General features: G+C 52.8%; 1 protein-coding gene across 2 annotated transcripts in view; it reads right to left on the bottom strand.

Annotated features, from left to right (window-relative positions):
* Positions 1-4,295: 4,295 nt before the first annotated feature.
* Positions 4,296-21,781, bottom strand: part of MIDN (midnolin) — a 37,481-nt gene continuing 19,995 nt past the window's right edge. For both annotated transcript variants that reach the window (XM_044455874.1, XM_044455875.1), the window contains exons 5-8: positions 18,408-18,848; positions 17,576-17,708; positions 16,796-17,080; positions 4,296-8,974 (exon numbers count right to left, since the gene is read on the bottom strand). In XM_044455874.1, coding sequence (XP_044311809.1) covers positions 8,721-8,974; positions 16,796-17,080; positions 17,576-17,708; positions 18,408-18,848 — 1,113 coding nt within the window. In that variant the 3' untranslated portion in view covers positions 4,296-8,720. The remainder of the gene's footprint in view (positions 8,975-16,795; positions 17,081-17,575; positions 17,709-18,407; positions 18,849-21,781) is intronic.

The following is a 21,781-nucleotide window of genomic DNA, read 5'->3' as shown; positions in this document are numbered from 1 at the left end:
CACCGTTCTTCTTCAACTAGATTCTGGGACCACCACATTCTGCCTTTGGGACTTCCTCCGGGTGCCAATCCCTTGAGAAGCTCAGAGGGTGGTAAGTACACAGAGGCGGTGGTGGCCCCCATCTTTGGAACGACCTCCCTTCTGCCACCTAAAGGTGAAGGTTTCCCCTTGACGTGAAGTCCAGGCATGCCTGACTCCAGGGGCCAGTGCTCACCTCCGTTTCCTGGCTGAGGGAGCCGGCGTTTGTCCACAGATGGTCTCTGTGCTCATGTGGCCGCATGACTGAACACCGAGGTGCACGGAACGCTGTTACCTGCCCACCGAAGTGGCACCTTTTTATCTACCTGCACTTGCATGCTTTCGAACCGCAAGGCTGGCAGGAGCTGGGACGGAGCAACGGGACTCACCCCGTTGTGCAGATTCGAACTGGCGACCTTTCGATCTACCAGCCCAGCAGCACAGCGGTTTAACCCACTGCGCCACCTGCACCTGCCTGGTGCCAAATCTGCCATCTTTCTGGTGGCAGGTCAAGGCACCCCTTTTTCCTGGTGCCGCTAAAGACTTCCCTGGTCATTCTGGTGCTGTTACAATTATTCTTTTTCTGATTTTTCTATTCTTTTCTGATTTATATCCTGCCTTTTTCCTGCAAAGGGCTCAAGGCAGCTCACATCATTCTCCTCCTCCATCTCATCCCCACAACAACAACCCTGTGAGGTAGGTTGGGCTGAGAGTCTGTGACTGGCCCAAAGCCACCCAGTCGGCTCCATGGCTGAGCGGGGACTAGAACCCAGGTTGTCTGAGTCCCAGGCCCATGTGCCTAACCACGACACCACACTGGCTCTCAATTAGCCAGTGCCTTCCTTTTATTCTTGGTCAAGCCTTTGTAAAATGTCATTTCATGTTCTTCTATGTTCTTTTAAATTCATTTTTAAATTCTTAATGCTTTTATCTATTGTATTTTATTGTTTTTAAGCTTTGTTGTAAACTTTCAGAGAGCTTTGGCTATGGGCAGTATGGAAATGAGGATGATGATGATGATGATACTAATAAAAACAAACTTGGACAATAGAACAAATCCACAGTAGAACAGACAAGAGGCATCCCTCAATTAAAAATGCTGAGGAAATGGAGATTACATATAAAGGAGATCAACCCTGACTGCTCTTTGGAAGGCCAGATACTGAAGATGAAACTCAAATACGTTGGGCACATAATGAGAAGGAAGGACTCCCTGGAGAAGAGCCTGATGCTGGGAAGGATTGAAGGCCAAAAAGAAGGGGACGGCAGAGGATGAGGGGGCTGGATGGAGTCACTGGGGCAGTGGGTGTGAGCTTAGCTGGACTCTGGGGGATGGTGGAGGACAGGAAGGCCTGGAGGAAGGTTGTCCATGGGGTCACGATGGGTTGGACATGACTTTGTGACGAACAACACCAATGTATGGCTGTGAGAGCTGGACCATAAGGAAGGCTGAGTGCCGAAGAATCGAGGCCTTTGGATTGTGGTGCTGGAGGAGACTCTGCGAGTCCCTTGGACCGCAAGGCGATCAAACCGGTCAGTCCTGGAGGAGATCAACCCTGACTGCTCTTTAGAAGGCCAGATCCTGAAGATGAAGCTCAAATGCTTTGGCCACCTGATGAGAAGGAAGGACTCCCTGGAGAAGAGCCTGATGCTGGGAATGATTGATGGCAAAAGAAGAAGGGGATTGCAGGGGTTGAGGTGGCTGGATGGGGTCACTGGGGCAGTGGGGGTGAGCTTAAGTGGACTCCGGGGGATGGTGGAGGAGAGGAGGGCCTGGAGGAAGGTTGTCCGTGGGGTTGCGACTGGCAGCAATGAAGTATGCACGTATCCAGTTAACACAGGCATCTCTCTGCAGGGAGGCTCCACTGTGGTTTGGGTGCCGTCACCAAGAAAGCCCTGTTCACCACTGTGGCCTCGCTGGTGGGAAGGCACCTGCAATTTTGTGAGACCATGCTGCTCTGCAGGAGAGGAAGCCCGGTGTTTGTGCAGAGGCGGTGCTAAGTGAGAGGGCTCCGGGGCATGTGCAGAGTTCCTTTCCCCCACAGATGCATCACACACGCCTGGGGCCGGAAGAAGGTGGGAAGAACCTTCCTGCGTTGGCTCAGAGCTGGCATCCAGTGACTGAGGGTGAAAAGAGGGAAGGCAGAAAAAGCACCAAAAGCAGCAAATGTTTTTCAGTTTCCTTTCCTCTTCGTAACTGCAGGGCCCTTGAGAAAAAGCTGTGGGTGGGAATGACTGCAAGAAAGCTGGGCTCACAAGCGAGTTGGTGGGGGGTGGCAGGCGCCTCCATTTCTGAGAAAGAAGCCACCCATTTCCCCCCGCCCCCCGCCTCGGGGGGGGGAGCAAGGCGATTTCACCACGTGGCTTTCATGCAGCCAGGCGGCCTCCTGGCACCAACGCTTGGAAAAGTCCCAGCAGGGGCAGTGTGGGGCCGAGGCTGTGCATGGAAAACCGAGCCCTTCCCCAAATAAAACCCCTCACCCAGGGTCAGAAATGAATTTTGCAGTGGAGCCGGAGACTTGGGTGGACCATGGATGAGATACAGAGAGGGAAAAACAGCGCATGCATGACAATCACAAAAGCACATGCGTGTTGCCCTTTCAGAATGGGTGCAACTGAGTGAGAGCTTTCTATTTTAAAAAGGAATGGAGTCCATCCCACCAGGGCAAGGGTGATTTTAGAAACACAGAAACAGAGCGAGTCAGAAAGGGCCTCCTGGGCCATCTAGTCTGACCCCAGCTCCAGCTGGCTCTGCTCATAGAAACATAGAAGCTGAGTGAGGCAGAAGGGGTCTCCTGGGCCATCTAGTCTGACCCCCGGCTCCTGCCGGCTCCACTCATGACATGCCCGCCAGGTGCATGTCCAGCTTGTCCTTGAACACCCGCACCGATGGGGGCTCAACCACCTCCTTTCCACACCCTGGGGGTCCTAACTGTCAGTAAGCCCTTCCTAGCATCTAAACTGAACCTTAGTTCCCTGAGGGCGTCCTGCCCTCCTCTGCAGGGGAGAGCAGGTCTCTCCACACCTCCGTGTGACACCCCCTCACATACCTGCATGTCGCCAACAGACCCCCTCGGAGTCCCCACTTCTCCAGGCTCCCTCAGTCTCGCCTCGCAGGGCTTCCCCTGCAATTTTGACCTGGGGGGCAGCATGCCTGGAGACCTGGCCTGCCATCCAGGGGCTGCCGGTCTGTGGCGGCATCAAAGCTTGCTGTGGCCTTTCCTGAGCAGGGCTGCCAACTTCCTCTGTCAGGCCTACTGGGTCTCTCCAAGCAGAGGTGAATTTTCCTGCCACAAGCCGCTCTTTTCGGTTGCCATGCAAGATGTTGGGAGGCGACTTGGGGTGGAGACGAAAACTCGCCCGGTTGGTTTTGTGGCTGCCTAGACTCCCTTCGGTACTACAGGTGGCGCAGTGGTTGAAACCGCTGTGCTGCTGGGCTGGTTGATCGAAAGGTCGCTGGTTTGAATCTGCACAACGGGGTGAGTTCCCGTTGCTCCGTCCCAGCTCCTGCCAGCCTTGCAGTTCGAAAGCATAAGTGCAGGTAGATAAAAAGACGCCACTTCGGTGGGCAGGTAACAGCGCTCCGTGCACCTTGGTGTTTAGTCCTGCCGGCCACATGAGCACGGAGACCGTCTGCGGACAAGCGCCGGCTCCCTCGGCCAGGAAACAGAGGTGAGCACCGCCCCCAAGAGTCAGGCATGCCTGGACTTCACGTCAAGGGGAAACCTTTACCATTACCTTTTGACTCCCTTCGGGGCTACAGACCAGCTAAGTTTAGGGCTACACCTCTGGTCACGAGCAAGAATTTAGAGACTGAGCCTTCTTTCAAGTAAATGCAATGCTCTGGCTAGGGCTGATGGGAGTTGTTGGACAAAGGCTTGGCCATTCCCCAAGGGGGAGGGGGCTTCCGGGAAAGGACACACAACCGCCTTGCCAAAGACACTGAACTGTGGTGGGCACCAGGCTGCAAAAGGCCAGTTCTGTGAGAATGAGGACCCTGGTCACTTCGTCACCCAAATGACGTGGTCACCTGTCCTGAAGATTACAAGGGATCAGGATCCCAGGAGGCCAAATTTGGCCCATGGACCTGAGCTTCCACACCCGTGCTGTGTAGGATATCAGCCTTCAGTGTCCAGGTTTGGAGATGGGCACAATCAACATGAGAACCTGTGCAAATTTTGTAACTTTGGGAATTCACCCCAAAGCTGCCAAGGCACCCATTTCTCATCTATGTCACCCACCAGATCTCTTGAACATTATTCACTCCATAACACCAGTGTGGTTCAAGCAATCTTTATTTTGTGTTTATTATTTTAAACCATGTTTTAAAAGTTTCTTCTTTTTAATACAGGTAACTTAAATGAGGTGATAAAACTCATTCCCACCGCCCCTGTCCCACACACTCTTTCAAAAACACACATACAGAATTTGTTTGTAATGCTTTTGACAATCCTTCTTTTTGCTGTTATACGTTAAAAATAATCCAGAACCAGAATAATAAAGGCAACCCACCTCTGCCAGACGAGAGGGTGGGAAAATGGATAACCAGGACACAGATACACGCACTCAAACCATACAAAAAGTAGTATATTTAAATATATAATAAAAAATTACAAAAAATTAAAAACCCGCTACAGCATCACATACAGACGAATTTCACATCTAGGGAAAAGAAACTGGAAGTGTAACAGCACTATTTGACCAGAAGGGAACGTGAGGATGAAGAGACGGATTGATGCAAATTTTGGCAGCCGGCACTGGGAGGCCGACTTTTAAGAATGCAGAGAATAGGCTGGGGGACCCTTGTGAAGCGGGAAGAGGAGCTAAGATGCAGAGGGGGGAATTGTTTCAAAGAGATGAACCAGGTCTGCAGTGCAAGGGCTTCCAAAACTGGACTCCAAGGTGTGTTTTAGGACCACTTAAACCTACTTTGATTCTTTGGAAGAGATGCCTTTTTTGTGAGGGGCTTCTGGATTCGAGTTCTTCTGTAAAGGAGAGTGGTAGCACTGGTCCTGGGGAACACCGTTCAAATCCATGATGTTCCCCTTTTCCCAGGTTAGGCTTTAGTAGCACATCCAAACACAGATTTGCCATGGAATGTTGCTAAATTGGTTCATTAAAGCCCAAGTTTTATAAAAGAAAAGTTCTTTCTCACTGGCCCGCACTCCTTTGCCTCTGTATTTTTGTGACTTTTAAAAAGCGCACTAAATGAAAGCAATACCAAAACACAATGTGCTTTTTTTGCCATGAGAAATTGACTTGGGGTGGCTGCGTCAACATTTCCATTGCAGGGGTGGGAAGGCTAAAAAACCCATAAGAAACTTAACTCTTAATTTTACTAGTCAGTCCAATTTAGTTGGGAAGAAAAGGTGACTTAGTGGTGGATGTGGAAATGCATTTTTTTTTTCAAATTGTCCCTAACTCTTCAGTTTAAACAAGTAAGGGATAGTTTTGTGTATTAGTTAGTGTATAGAAATTCAAGGGCAAAAGCTTTTTATAAAATCAAATCCCAGTATGGCTGGGCTGCCTGGGAGATGTCCAATTTTCTACCTGAAATTGTGGCTTAAGGGACATTATTCTGCGAAGGACAGATTTTCCTGTCTAAGTACGGGGCAGGCCTTTAAGAATCTGTTTGGAAATTTAAAAAAAAAAAAAACACACACACACAAGCCATGAGGAAAATTCGTGGTACCATGGCTCAGGTCCTCCTGGGGCATCGAGTGTTTTCCAGGCATTTCCTAAACCCCGCCCCCCCGCCCCCTTGAACATCTCATCCTTAACTTCCAAGAAATAGTGGGCAGGGCATAGGGTCACCTTTAAATAGGATGCCAGGAAATGGAATTGCTCTATGGAAAAAAGGAATGAAGTTCGGCAGCTGTGAAGGATAGAATTTCGGCACAAGGAAGGAAAGAAAAAAGTAACGGAGTGACGGATATGCAAACAATCCCAAAGTGAGGGACTTGCTTCAAATGTTTATTCTGCCTTTGAAAAACAAAAAGCAAGTAGTGTTTAAAACCTCTGAAGGCCTAAGCCAGTGGTCAACTGCTATTTCTTCGGTCACTTTCAACCACTGACTGCTGGAAAGAAGGGGTGTGAGAAAGCATGGATCAGGACCTGGCAACATGTGAAGGCGTTACCCCAAAAGGGGAAACGAGGCAAGCCAGAAGATGCAACGCTCTCTCTCCACATCTGGCAAAGTTAAGGCTCAAAACACAACAGATAATACAAGAGAACCGTAAAGGAGTCTTTGAACCCAAGAGGACCACAGAAGTGGCTCTTTCGAGCTCAAGAGGCCCCCAAACATTTCTAAAAGAATTTCTACAGGCCACATTGCGGGACTTAAAACACCCACACACAACAGCCTTCCCCTAACATGACTGGGGCACACACGATGCTCGAGGGAAGTCTGCTTCCAACACCAGGCGTGTGGTCAGAGCTGGGCTGCAGCAGAGTGCCCCCTCTCCAAATCTCCCGTGGGTCTTTGGAGACAGATGCAAACACACAAAAGCACCTGACCGACTTAAAACGCAGGTTTTGGAAAAGGTCTGAGCAGTTTGGGAACAGGTTCAAGGATCCCACAAAGCAGGAGAAGCTGGCTACCCTCTGTTAAGAGCTGGTCAGTGGCCTTCCAGGATTATAACCCCCCCTTTGTAAGGGAAGCCTGGTTTTCATGTTAGTGCTGGAACGGAGACGTGCCCCACAGGGGGCAAAAATCCACATTGGCCACTTAATACTCGTTTCATGTTGCAGCCATGTGGCCGAAAAAGTTAGGGCCACATCCCATAATTTTCCTTTGCCCTCCTCTTGGGATGGCGGCTCCCTTCCTTGAAAAAACACACACACACTCACACACACACTTGTGGTTGCTAGGCTTGGACAGAAGAAAAAAGGACAACAATTCTACAATGTGAAAAAATAGCTGGCTCAGATAGTTTAATCTATAAATAACAATTTAACACACACACACAAAGCCCGAGTATCTCATTAAGTCACCAGATTCAATTTCATGTTCATTTCATTAAAAAAAAATACCCAGAAAGAAAACTCAGTCACTACAACAGAGTGTACCTCTGGGATTTTCGTGTGGTGAGCTCTAAGGGGGCTGGAGGTATCCATGCCCCACGGAGGAAAACGAGGTTAGCAAATCGGAATGTTACAGGTGCAGGGATTTCCAGGTGCTAAAAAGAGGGGGGCTTTCAGTCTCTAGAAACAAGGAGTCCCACTGGGTGTTCATGGAAAGGCAGATGTGGGACTCCCCCGCTCTGCAGCATAAGAAGGTGGGAGGGGTGGAGTAACCTGGTGATGACTATACCACAATAAGCAGAATCAGCTGGGGCAGAGAATGACGCCGAATGATTGGAGCAGAGTAACTGGGATGGAATGGTTTGGGGACGAGGGAGAATTACAGACCTGAAAAGATTTCCAGTTTTCCTGTGCAGAAGGTGCAACAGGGCAAGTAGAGAGAAAATTATTAAGTCGCTAGCCTTCAGTCTCTCAGCCTACCACTATCTCCCAGCGACAATTGAAAAAGGAAAAAAGCAGAACCCAGCAATCTTGCTAATGTTTAATGTGCACAGTTTGAAAAAGTAAGTCAAAATATCACATCAGAGATGTACAAAGCAGAGATCGCACAAGGGAGGGAGGGGGAGGGCATGAACTTGTGGGCTTAAGTGTTTCTTTCCCTGCCCTCTGGTATCACCCTGGGAGATCCAAAACCTTTTAGGGGCTAGTTTTGCAACTCACACCTCTCTAAAGTGCATGCAATCCTGCAAGGAAAACATCGGTGGAAAAGAAAGCGAAGATTCGGCAGCTTCAAGATTCATTGAGAAATGCTACATATCAAGGGAAGGGGAAAGGAAGAGAAGACACCCACACACACACTCACACGCCCCAAATCCATCTTTTGACCCACCCACCCAAATCCAGTCCTCCGCTTTGCCTGAAGGGTGCACAGCGCTTCCCGTTACACAGAAGTCACCAAAAAGAAACAAATTAAAGAGGATGCTTCCAGCGATAAAACTGCCTCCAATTTTAAATGGGTATTCTTGCTGACTTCACAGGGAAGCGAGCAAATTTGTGGACATGGACCAAATTCTCTTTCCTGGCCCTTGCTTTCCCCTCCCTGTGCCTCAAAATAAAGAATAATCAAGAAACAGGGCATTTTAAATCCTCCCTCCCATACTAGGTTCTACACAAGTCCAGCCCCTGCCATCTTCCAGGCCCATCTTCTCTTCCGCAGACAGACTAAGGCAGCCGGTTGAAGGATCCCCTTTCTTGAACCGCAAAAACAGAAAGAAACCACCTTTAAAAAAAAAGCATTTGTCATCTTCTTTTCGAGTTCTCTTCCTGGGAAGGACTGTCTCTTGCCCGTTCAATTTGCCCCGAACTGCTCCAGCTCTTAAAACAAATCTAAAACAGAGAGGCTGGTTTTTTTCTTTCGGAAAATAGCAAAAATTACAGTTCTCCAAGGGGACGTTGCATCCACCTAAATACATCCAAAGGTGAGGTCTGACTGAGAGAAATCCTCAATAATCGAGTCTTTCAGAATCAAACTCCCAAAAAACTTTGCTTTCCTGGACCAAAAATGTATTCTGTAATTATTACTAAATGGTCTTTTCTTATTTTTGCTTCCCAACATTTCCTCCCGACCCAAAACACTTCAAATTCCCCTAAACGAGGTTCGTTATTCATTTTTTATGTTTTTATGCTACGACAAATTCAGACTTCAGGTCCGTCTTGACTTCGGGCTTCCACACCGAGTCCTCAAAGTCCAAGTCGAGGCTGCCGTCGCTGCTGTTGCTGTTGGTTCGGCTGGATTTGCGGTTCGGCAGCCAGTGGTACGGGGCGCGGGCGTCTCGCCGGGCCTTTCGCCGGAGTCGTTTCTGCTCCATCAGAAGCTGCAGGCGCTCTACTTTGCATCGGGTGGCGCGGTTCTCTGTCTGCCGCAGTCGGTCGCCTGAAAAGCACATGAAAGGAGGCGTTGAGAAAGCTTAACATTCCTTGGCACGGCTGTGCAAAACAGAATTGGGATTTTGAAAAATAGTTTAGCTACTTAAGTCCAGCCGTCCTGAACAGCATCCGGGGCAGCGAACAACACCGGCTGCAGGAAACGCATTTCAGAGGGTGTGTGGCCCAGTGAACAAGCCTTGATGGACAACCCATGGTTTAAACCTGACAGCCGACCATGGGAGCCCTTTGTGGGCTGTTTGTGGTAAACAAGCCATGGCTTGCTAGCAAGGCTGGGTTCAGTCAGCGTGAGAACCTGCTGACAACTCATGTTCCAATGACAAAGCACACTCAGGCCTGGCACATGGGTTAATGATCCTCAAATATCTGTTCTTCGGCCCATTCTGTTCTCCCCAGACTACCAGGCAGCTCAAGGCAGGATGCCGCAGGACTGTGTCCCAGAATCCCCCTGGCCCTTGGACATCATCTGACGCCACAGGCATCTTGTTTCCCACCAGAAAACGCCAAGAGGTCCTACAGCCCTGACTCTGCAGCAGCTCATCCATGACAACGACTTTAAGTTTCTAGTCCTTAGGGTCACAGTGATGCTCAGGAGCATGCTTAGGAAGGTTTTCCATGTACAGAAAAGGCCACCAGCCATGTGAGGGGAGGGATCCAGTGACCACCTCCTCTTCTTTGTGAATATCTATGTGGTCCTAAGGAATATCTGGAATCCACAGAGGGCAGAGCCTTTGTCTTGGAATTTATTTAAGAATGGGCCGGCTTTGGGATCTGCAGGTCTCATCATCAGGGAAGACGCTACGAAATGCAGGTCACTGGATGGGGAAGAAAGAACAGGTCGACCGGGGACTTAATGCCAGCCGCACGTACACCTCCCCGCCCTCCCCGCTGTTGCTTGTCCCTCCAGACACTGGTCCGGATGAGCCTTTTGGCCCGATTCAGCAAAGTGCTCGTCCTGCACAGAAGTCAGGCACGGCTGCGGAGCTGTCAGCAAGATGCCGCAACCAACCGCACTGCGTGGATGCAGGAGGGCAGGCCACCCCCCGAGTCCGGGGGCGTGCCGCGGCTGCAAGGAGCTTCTTCACGAGCCAGGCCAGTGTGGCTAACCAGCAGAGCAAAGACGGCTGCTTGCAGCTCGGCGGCAGAGCCCAGAATGATGTTGAAAAAGCGAGACGATTTTTTCTTCTTCAAAGGATGCTTTTCCCCTGACACAGACAACCCCCGTGCGTGCAGAAGGCGCCCTCCCCACACACAAACCCCAGCCCCTCTGCAAGGGGGAGCATCAATGGAGAACGAGGCCGGTCTCTATGGCAACAGAGACAGGAAGCAGAAGCAAACAATGGTTTTTGGCACACTTTTTCTCATCCTCCCCCCTGCTTGCCTCCCCCCCCCCGGGTTCTGATCACTTCCCCTCTCTCTGAGGAGAACAGAAGTAATTTCTAACTTTATGCCACCCACACGTCCCCGTCAGAGGCAGAGGGTGTGTTTCGCACTCGCTTCTGCTCGCTTTAGCAGCCCGTGGGCGGGCGAACAATTGAACGGTTTACAGAGACGGTTTTGGGGAGGGGGTTGCAGTGGCAGGAGGAGGGGAAGCTGTGGCGAAGGAGGGAGAGGAGAAAGCAGAAGGCACGGCGGGACAACGAAGCTCATGGCGCCCTCTTTCCCCTCCCGGCACCCAGCGGCATTGGGACCGAGAGGGCGGAGGGAGGAAAAGCCGGTTAAATTCACGAAAGAGAAGTCCAAAGGGCAAAGCACCTTGCAGAGCAAAGCTGGGCCACACGTCTTGCCGCAGCTGCTCTGAGCAGCCTGGGCCTCAATTTGCCCTTCAGGGTGCCAGAAGGAGCCAGGGCCTTGCCTCGGAGCAAGTATTTCTTTAAGGAGCATCGATGGCACTAAGAAGGGAGAAGGAACCACCAGAGGAAGTAGGGGGGGTTGGACCCCCCCCCAAAAGACATTCCTGCCTCCCTGCCACAGAACAGCAGGGCAAGCAGGTGCGTTAAGAGTTAACTAACTGATCTCATGCCCTAAAAGCACAGAAGGGCAGTTCTAAAGTCTGCTGTGACAGGCCAGACCAAAGCCGGGGGTGGTATTTACTCTGGAAGTAATTCTCCAAGGATACCTCAATTGTGCAAATGCCCAGAGAGAGAGAAAGACTTTGTGCAAGGGCTGGAAAGCTCTCCACCCACACTGGCACCACTGAAAACCCTTCCGCATCCCTCTTTGCCTCACAAGAGCCTCCCTGCATGCGAATTTTGCCCACCGAGGGAGGATTTGAACCCAGGTCTCGCCTCCTGGAGCCCGACACACGAACCCCCAGACTGCGGAACAGCACTGCCCTACCGAGATTCTGGGATCCGACATCCCATCCACCCCCATCTTTCCCAGCGAGTGAGCAAACTTTGCTGGATTCCAGCTTCCATCAGCCTCAGCCAGCAATGGGAACTGAAGTCTAGACACCTTTGGACACCCTGATGCCTCCAGCATGGGTGAGGGAACCTGCTGCCTCCCAGGTGTTTGGATTACAGCTCCCATCAGGCTGAGCTCACATGGCCAAGTCAAGTCAAATTTGCTAGTGGGCACGAAGTGGCTGCCCTCTGCTCTAACCACTATACCACCCGGCTCCTGTAAATCTCTTCTGTCCAGGTCAGCGAGAAGCGACTCCAGAAGAAGAACCCTGTGTGACCACGAGGCCTGCATTGCTACTGGTGTTAGATTCAGGGAGGCCCAAGACACTTCCTTACACTTCGGGAGCAGCCAGCCCCACCATGTGCATCCCCATGGACATATGTAGGGGACCCCTGGCTTTGAGGGCAGACTGCTCAGCATTCATCCTGTTCCTCGAAGGGAAATGTTCTCCCGGCTTTCGCAACATCCACCTGGCTGTAAATCCACCACCCTCTGGGGACATCAGACGCCAACGCCGGACCCGAGCAAGAGGAAGTGGAGAGATTTCCGGGGAGCCAAAGCCGGGCAGAAGTCTTTCTGGGGTCAACGTGCTGTGGTTGCGCCACACCTGGCCTGCATCGGGCTGGACAGGGGGCCGTGCCTTCGACCCCCTTCTGCTCCATCGGAAGTGCGAGGAGAGCGGATTCAGAAGGGGGCTTTGCTGCAAGCCCCCATCTCTGACCAAACCCAATCCCCCAGTGACCAAGTTGCAGGCGCTCACACGAGGAGGAGGAGGAGGAGGAGGAGGGAGGCAGGCCTTCCTTGTGCCGCTCAGACTTTCCTCTACACTGGAGCTGCTGGGGCGAAGTGAGCAAACGGGAGGGGGAGGGAGGGGCGTGTGTGGGGGACACACTCAGAGAGAAAAAGCTGCAGAGATCCATCCATCCGCCGCAGGGGTGGGGGAAGTGTGGAGAGGGGGTGGAGTGTGGCCAAGCGAAGGAAGGAGGACAACGCGCACAGCCCCCCCGAGAAAGCTGAGCTGCTCCCGACACTGAGAAACGCCCCCGTGCTGCGCCGCCCGGATCCGGGCTCCGCTCCATCGTTGCATGTCGGGCACCTGGGAGACTCAGGTGCCAGGGATATTTTGACAGCCCCTTTTTTCCACCTTGCCAAGGAGGCACCGGCGGCTGCTGAGTGTGACGTTTCTAGGCCAGGGCAGCGGTGGGGGAGCTGGCTGATGCTGGCACGTGACCGAAAGCAGAGCATGGGGCGGGGGGATGAGGATCCCGGAAACCTTGCAGGGGGTTAAGCGGGGAAAGGCGCACCGTGGACCCACTGTGAAAGGCTGCAGCCTTCACACAATGCTCCCGAGTCCAGCTCTGCCCTTTTGGAGCAAGCTTTGCCACCAGTGTGGGGGCTTAGAGGAAAGACCACCTCCACCAACACGGCTGACCCCCCACCGACCCATGTAATAATCCGGAGACACACTTCTCAGCATGAAACCCCCTCATTCTCAGCATGAAACCCCCTCGTTGAGACCCACACAACAACCCTGTAGGGTAGGGCTGTGCTGTATTTCCCACCAGTGTCCCTGTCACGATGCAGGTGGCAGGAGAAGGATCTGACACAAGGCCAAGCCGTCATTCGAACACAGAGCTTCCGGCTTGCCTCTCTGCCCTCATGTGACCTAGCACAGCCAACATTTGGCATGTCTGCACCTTCCAGGGAAGGGGAGGGTCCCATGGTGACTGCATTTCACCCTGGCACACTACCCTTCTCAGCAGGAATAGGGTGTTGTTTGTCTTCACAACAGCCCTGCGAAGTTAGCCACTTAGCAGAGCCCATGCTGCTCAACGCACCTCTAGGCAGAAACCGGGGCGCACATCCCCGCACACAGAAATGCAGCATCTCAAGAGCGAGGATGCTGGGTGACAGGCAACCCCTCAAGCAGGAATAAATGAAGCCACGCACACAGACAGCCAGCACCTCAAGGATAAGGGTGCCAGGGGATGGCATCCTTCGAGGGGGGAAGACTCAGATCTCCGCACTCGGGGGAGAAGGGAATGAGCTGCCGGTGGGATCCAGGCCTTTGCTGAGGCCAGGGGAGGGGAGGAAGCGCCCCCCTGCACCGCCCTGGCTGTGGGGCCTACTTCTGGCCCCCAGGCCCAGCTGGGGCGTGACCACGTGGGTCTGTTCGGGGGAGTGATGAGCAGGTGCTTGTGGGGAAGAGTGCGCTCCTCTCCTCGCCCACGGCCCGGCCGAGTCGCGAGGGAGATTATGCAAGCTGCCCCGTGAAAACCCGGCAGGGAGGCTGGGAATTTGGCAAGCGGTGTGGCGGGGGAGGAAGAGGCAGCCATGACCCCCCTCCCCGAAGTGACGTCGGCATAAACCTGGCGCCCGGGCAGGGGCAACGTCTGCCGCTTGCTCCGCGGAACGTCAGCCGGGAAGCGGCGGGTGGGAAGCGCCGACAAGATTCCAATTTTCCACTTGGGCCACGAAGGGGGAAAGCGGAGGGCGGGAGAGGCTAAGCCGGGAGCCCCCGCCCTGCTCCCCCCGCCCCTGCCCGCCCGCCGTTCTATTTTCGGGCCGCGTCCTACAGCTTCCTCCCCACGAAGCCGAAGAGGGCCATGCGCAAGTGAGAGCCGGCCGGGCTTCCCTGCAAGGCCCTCGGGTTCGGATGCGGTCCAGGCGGCGACGGAGCCCAAACACGGGCAGCCCGCTGGGCAGAACTGAGCCAGCGCACAGACCCCCTGAAGGACGGCGGCAAACGCCAGGAGGAACCCACGAAGTGGGGCGCCCCACGGCAGCCGGATTTTAACCGGGAGTGGAGCTTACAAGCCCGGGACGGGCTGTGACACTAGGTTTTAGGGCCTTGGCAGAAAGCGCTTTTCCCCGTCCTCGCTAAGAGTGCTTCATCTTTAGGGAAAAGCACTGAGGTGCAACCTGGGGTCCTTTTGGATGCAAAGGAGCTGCCCCTTGGCTGGGCACAGTGGAAAGAGTGCCTGGCACATCTGGAGAGAGCTGTTTTGGGCAAAAGGATCCAGATGTTCTTCCGTGCTAGGCTCGGGCGAGCCTCTTCCTTGCACAACTAAAGCCAAGATCACCCCCAGATCTGACGTGCGTAGGAGGGACCCCACTCAGAGTAAGCTCAGCTGCATTAGCCTGAGCTTACACCTCCTAAAAGGATGCAAAACACTACGAATCCTTCCATCTTTTTTCTTTCTCTTCCTTTCCCTACCATCAACATTGTAAGCACTGTGGGGCAGAGACTTGCTATTTTGGGTGATGGGTAGGGAAGCTGCCGAAGGTGCCTCTTTAAAAGTGGTCAAAATTGGAAAGGTATTTCACCACCTTGGTGGCTTTTTAAGAACCAGAGTTATTTCAACAAACTCATTGGCTATTGGAATGCAATTAATAATGGTTTGGATCCAGGATACTTAAGAGGAGATAAATGGAGGGCTACGGCCCACTTTCTTCTGTAGGTCCACTCTGAATCCAATCGATCAAACTCAAGCAAGCTTTTTCACCCTTGTCTTCTCCTACAAGAAAGATTTCTCAGCCCCAAAACTTTCAAGTGTCATGTTTCCCACAGGTAAAAGGTTTCAGAAAGACTAAAGCAATTCAAGAATTACTAAGCATATGCAAATTTATCAAGAAATAACCAGGTAACAGTCCTTCCCTTACCACAAAAGAAGAAAGAAGGTGTATGAAAGCAAGGAAGCAACAAGGACCAGCCCCCTTAAAAACAACAACAACTACAACAGGGAAAGCCCTTTACACCAAGCAGGAGAACTGTGATATGCAGCAGCCAAACACACCTCAGTTCAGTCTTTTTAGCTCTAGACCTGGGCAACCTATTTGCATATGCAAACACACCTCCCTGAATTGGAAGAAAGAAGCCATATAAAATCTCAGCAGGCTGGGAATGGGTTAATATCAGCTATTAGCATATCCAAGCAGTTAAGATATCCCTTCCTGTGTTGAGCTGGGGATTAACCCAGAATTAAGCAAGTCCTCACTTTATTTCCTCTTTGAGACCCCAATATCTGCTTTGAATCAATGCAACTCTTGCAAGGACTGTACCACCTTTTTTCCCCAGAGCGCTGCGTGTACTGCTTGGTGGTCCCAAGCTGCAGCTACCAATCCCGAGCTGAAACAGATGAGAGAACTTTCCAGGGGGTCACACACAAATAGAGGCAGCCCTTGCCAGCACGGCCAAGGGTCAAGAATGCTAGGGTTTGTGGTCCAAAATACCTGGCAAGTCCTAAGTTGCAGAAAGTCAGTTGAAAATGATGGAATTGGAGGCCCACACAGAGAGACCCAGAGGGGGGCATGTTTGGGGCATTCAGCCAGGTGCGGAAGGGGCATGAGCCTGCCAGCAAATTTCCCTGAGATGGTAGTGATGAGTAAGAACTGCACATTAAACTTCTCAAATGCTCACGTTTCATTTCAGCATCAAAACATGCCCCTATGTCAGGGGAAAGCCAGAAGACGTAGGAGACAGGGCAGGATTTCACATCAATTGTGCCTGTAACATCCTCCCAAGAACAAAAGGCTCGCCATTGTTTTACGCCAGGGCTGGGGGAAGATATACACTTCACCTCACATTAGCCCCAGCCAACAGGGATGATCGGAGGCTGTCCCACCAGCCCTGTAGAAAATTACTTTGCTTCTTTCCTCTTCCCTCCTCATTCCTTTTCCTTGTGTGCTGTGTCTTTTTAGAGTGCAGTAATGGCAGCAGAGCAGGCGACTGCCCAGCAGCAGCATAGGCCACCCTGCCCCATAAGGGTGTTTGTTTCTGCACTGCCCTTCTTGGCCTGCATTCTTCCTCTAGGAAGAATTTGGTTAGCCTGCTGCTGCGATGGAGCAACGGACTAAGGCTGAGGCCCCATATTCCACTTCGGAGAAGCTTTCTGGGTTGAGCTGAAGGCTGAACACAAGAGTTTGCGATGCATCCAGAGAGTACTGGTGACCACATTCCCGGGCACAATGAGACATGAAAAAAACCGCAATGCCCAGGCAGGGTGTCCTCCCATCATCCCCTAGCCAGCTATGAGATGTGTATGGGATTCCGGAAGTTGGTATCCCACCCATCTGGAGGGCGACGAGATCAGGGAAGGCAAAGTCCCAAGGTTTATCTTAGACGGGTTTTTCTTTCCAAATATAACTATTTTCAAAAGCAAGCACTGAAAATGAATACCCTGCAAATCCTAGGCAGCTCAAAAAGCCATATATATAAAAAGTCAACAGAGCACAACCTTCCGCATGTGTAGACAAAAGAGAATCCTACAACCCGCTGCATGTTTAGACCAAATTGTCCCACAATCCTCTGCATGCTTAGAAAGGGGATCCAAAATCACCCAGCTGTTCCCAGCCATTGGGAAAATAGAGCACAAGCATCCAGTCAGCCAAGCTGGGGACTCACCGGTCGGTTTGCAGCTTGCCATCTGGCCCGGGCACTGGGCCCCCAACGGCAAGGTCTGGCTAGTGCCGCCCATCCTCTCTGAGGTAGAGTTGCCGGCAAGATCTGGGGAGGGGGGTGGGGAGGGCGAGAGCGAGCACTGGGTCTGGCAGCGCAGCTGGGTCAGCGACTGGGGCATGCCCTGGTAGTGCCGGGTGGCGCTCAGCAGGTCGTTGAGGATCTGCAGGATGGTGCCGATGTCCCGCCGTGGTCGGCCGCTGCTGTCTTGGCAGTTGGGGTGTAAAGTGCCTGAAGGAGAGACGCAAAAGACAGGCGTTAGTTTTCAAAGTTCTCTCTCTCAAGTTGCTAGTCCTCATGGCCATCATTACCACTGTTTCCCTTCAAGCGACTCGAGAGCCCTTGTGGCAATTTATATGAAGATTTAAATAAACAAGGCCAACTTTTTGCTGATGTTGTTCTTCCATTTCTGGTGCTCAGGCAGTTTAAAGAATTAATTTCCCCATACCTACTTAAAATTAACACTTTTGGGGGGTTTTGTTCTGCAGTTTTGTTTTGTTTTATTCTGTCTGTGGAGAGGCTTAACCTGATATGGACATGTCCCATATGGCGGTCTTGGATGAAGCAATCACTCTACATTTGTGGGTGGTGGAAGTACAGACACTTTCAGTGTTTCACAGATGTCTTCAATTCGCTTGACAAAGAGTTCTGTGGGGCCTGAAGGCATGCGCTCAAAATGTATCTCGACCACCAGAGAACAAGAAGGCAGGGCACTCAAAGACCTACCAGAGAATGTTCCCGAGAAGACCCCTGGGGCATGGTTAACGAAGCTCTCAATCACTGCACCGGGTTTGCGGGTACGGGAAGGCTGGGCTGGGCTGGCGCTGGGTGAACCATTGCTCCGTGTGCTGCAGTCCATCTGGAAAATGCAGGATGTGTTAAGAAAATCCAAAGACGGCCCTGGAGCTTGCTTTTTTCCTCCTCCCTCCACATCCATTTCCTTTTAGTGTGGTCTTCTGGCTTCCAAGCCAAAGGGCAGACACTGCCATGGGTCCTTTATCCAGCTGAACAGCAGACTTAACATGCTTCAAATGATAAGGATGAGGGACGAAGCACCTTGTTTGGAGCTCAGCTTGGGCAAGCGGGTGGAGAAAAGTGTGCTTGTGAGGTGGGTTGGGAAGGTGGGGAGGATATTCTCGGCGATAGCAGCCCTGTGACTTCCACAGGCGTTGGGCTACAAGTCCCATAATTCCTCAACACTGGGCCATGCCAGCTGGGCCTGACCTTTCGGAGGACTCCAAATCTCAAAACATCGACAGAAAATATCCTCCTGGGGCTTCGGCACCCACTGAGGACTAGAAACTTGCTTCGGTTTGGGAGGGAAAGCAAGATCCTGAACCAACAGCCGCGGAGCCTCCCATGGTTCTCTCTCGGGCTACGAAGGGGAACTACCGAAACCACGAGCTGCCCCCCTGCTTGACCCGGGTCCCCTCTGCACCTCGAACCATCGCAAGGGGGCCATGCCGTCAGCTCTGCAGGGGGAAACCGAACGCAGGGCCGCCGGCTCTCCCGCCCTCCCCTCCCACAAAACGCCCCCTCCAGCGAGAAAGGTACTGACCTCTGAACACGGAGACACGATGCCACTGCCGCCCACGGCTTGCGTGCCGGCCCCGTGCGACCGGAACATCCCTGCCGTGATGGGCGTGGGGTGGGCCGGGCTGCAGTACGCGGGCGTGGCTTGAGCCGGGGAGGGCACGGCGGTGGGGGAGGCGGGGGGGCTCGGCTGGCAAGCAGGCACTGTGGGGACTCGGGCGAAGTCGGGGGCAGCTGGGCTGCCGCTGTGGAGCGGGCGGCACCCGGGGCCGGCCGGGCTGGCGGTGGTCAAAGGCGCTGTGGCCGCAGGCCCTCCGACCTGCTCGCCGCGGCTGGCGACCACGTGGCGGTGCTGCAGCTGCACCCCGCTCTGCTGGGCGGCGAGCTGCAGCTGGACGAACATCATGTGGTCCCCGACGCGCAGGGCGAGGGTCAGCGGCGACCGTCCGGACAGGAAGTCATTTACCTGGCGAGAGAAAAGAAGAACAGTTTGGCCTGATCCTCTTCAGAGAGAGAAGCCGTTTTAGGAAGCTGCATGAAATCTTCTGGGAACGCAAGTGGCGAACCGGATTGTAAGAAGAAACCTCGGCTTGAGGTCTCGTGAAAAATACAGCAATCACATGGACAACAAAATTACGCCTCTGGTTGCTAATCCTAGGGAGCAGGTCTGGAGATTTCTAGTTGCAGAGATGTTGGTCACTATGGCAGGATTATTGTCTGTCTGCAAAGTGCCCCATGTGCAGATGCCCCTAGGAGATGGATGAATCCCCAGTAAGGTAAACAATAATGCAAGGATGGCGTGTTGTTTCCATACTCCCTTCCACACAGTTGCGCAACTGCAGGGGAACAGACCCATGCGTGCCAAGTCGCCTGGAGCCAACCCTCCGCTCGCCCCAGGGGAGCAGCTACCGGAAAGTCTGCCTCCAGGTCCCTTTCTGCTTAGGGAAGGGAGTGAGCAAGCTGGAGAGAGAGAGCCCTGGACTCCCAGGGGCTCCAAGGTGTGCTGCTCAGCTTCCACTACGGGTGTTCAGCACAGGGCAAAAGCAGCATCTGTTGAATTCCTGCCAGTGCAGCTGGGGCCATGGCAAGCACGAGGGGAGGGGAGGGGAGGGCGCCGTCAGCCCAGGGAGGCCAGCCGGCCTCCGTTTTCCCAGAGAATCACCTCCAGTTCCCCACCCACCACGAGGCTCACTTTGGACGACTGTCACACCCACACCCAACTGATCTGCCAGAGTGAGGTGGAGGAGCTTCAGAGTCACACTGGCCACAGAGGCAGGGTGGAAAAACTGTGGTAAATATTTGCCTAACCAGGTGCGGTTCGCTTTTCTAGGGTGGAGCCTCTATTAAAAAAGAAAAGAACTGGAAAGGTTATCCTTGCCAACTCAACGGGGAAGGAGACGAAAATCAAGCCAACCGGGCTATTTTTCTAGTCCGGCGACTCTTCAACCAGCTCTTCCGCCAAGCCTCGGAGGAGGAAGAAAGTTGGTTGGGCGGACAGAAGCTTGGCCTCAAAAAAAAGCTCCGGGGGTGCTAAGAGCAATCCCCTGGAACGCAGGGGGCAGTGAAACAAGAGGACCTCCTAAGCATGCACAGAGTGCACACATAAACTCCTCCATCATTGCAAAGGAAAGAAGAAAAAGGAAGCCAGAGTTCCAGGCTTTATTTTAGTTCTCATCTCTGAAAAAAATATATGTAAAGAGAGAAAGAAACCTAAACAAAACCTACTAGCTGGCTGAGACTTATTCAAGGTCAGTTACTACACTCACGTTGGGGGAATTTCACACATCTGCCCCCCACCCAACCGTTACCTCTTTGGAAATGTTGGGGGGGGGGAGGCATCTTCTCCCACCTCTCCTGCCCCCAAGCCCACTCCTGTTCCGCTGCTGCAGGAAACGGAAGCTCTGCTCCACCTGCCTCTGGTTTCTGAGAAGCTCGTGGGAACACGGCAGCCCCAGAAACACAGGACGCCGCCTCACGTGCGTGCCAAGCTGAGGCCGCAGAAGGAAGGGGTGGGCGGCGAGGAGGCATGCAAGTTTCGGACACCGGGCAGGGAGGGGCGAAGGAGGACGAGGGGCCGCAGGAGGAGAAAAAGCTGCCTCGTGCTCAGGATTTTGAAATGTGGGGGCAGAGGGACAATGTCTTTTCTAAGAAGAAAGCAAGGCAAAAAGACACGCTTTGCACTTTCAGATGTCGAGCCCCAAAGGGGGTGGAAATGTGTGTTGTGAACCTGCTAAGATTCTCCAGGGATGGCTCCAAGGGCATGTGCAGAGGGCGACCTCCACTGAACCTCTCATTCCCCTCTCCCAGCTCGGGCCTTCATTTCCCCTCCTTTCCATTCCATTCTCCTTCCCTCCTGCCCCCAAACTGAAGAAAAACCACAGAGCCCTCTGAATTAAAGGTCCATTGTAGAATGTGCCATATGGGGGTTAACTGATGGAACTCACTGCTTCAGGGAGTTACAAGCTCCCCACACTGATACCTCTGGCTTGCAGTTTGGAAAACCAGAATGTTTGAGTGAAATCAGGGATAATTATAACAGTCAAGATTTCTTCCCATGAATAACCAGGAATGGAAACTCCATGGCTAGGAAAAGCATATTCTTGAATATTGGCTGGATCAAGTGAGAAGACATGTTTCCTACAAGGTGGTTGGCTGGCAAGACCAACCTTCAGTCTGTTCCAGAAGTGGGCTGCATTGAAGAAAATGAGAGGCAGAAGCAAGGCTATGCTATCAGGTGTGCTGACAGAAATATTTTTCCTTTTCCCTCCTCATCTCCCTTTCCTTGTGTGTCATGTCTTTTAAGAATTCTCATTCGGTGGAGAAGGAACTCTTTTGTACTGACGGATTGTTAAGTCACTCCAGGAGGTCCTTTGGTGGAGAAACAGGCCCGGGATTGTCTTTCCTGTTTTATCCCCAGACAAACCTTGCAAGGTAAGTTAGATGACAAGTCAGCAATTGGCTAAAAATCCCCTGACTGGGCTTTGCGGTCGATAAGAACTCAAATCCAGACTCTCACGAGTCCAACACCCTCACCGCTACCCCACCACGGCTTGGCCACCTGTGCAAGCAGAGCCCTCAGACAGGGCTCCAATCACACTGCCCTCCACAGGACTAGTCTCTTAACTCCTAAACATCACAAGCAGGGTGTAGGGCATCAGCACCTTCCCCACCCGCACACCTCAGCACAGAGCCCCACACCGGCGACACCCTTTCACACCGGCCCCGTCGCACAAGCACCTCGGTCAGGGCCGGTCCGTACCACTTCCCCTCCACCCTGCACGCCCTGTCACGATTCTCCGAGCCTGCCTTCCTGGAGCATGCATCGCCAACCCCCGCCAGCTGAACAAAAGACGGCCAGGCACCGCCAACACAAATCGCAGTGGCACCGGGGGGGGGGGG

The sequence above is a fragment of the Varanus komodoensis genome, unplaced genomic scaffold (genome assembly GCF_004798865.1).
Source record: "Varanus komodoensis strain SLA01 unplaced genomic scaffold, ASM479886v1 scaffold80, whole genome shotgun sequence".
NCBI classification, from domain to species: Eukaryota; Metazoa; Chordata; class Lepidosauria; order Squamata; family Varanidae; genus Varanus; species Varanus komodoensis.
This window is presented reverse-complemented; position numbering and strand designations above follow the sequence as displayed.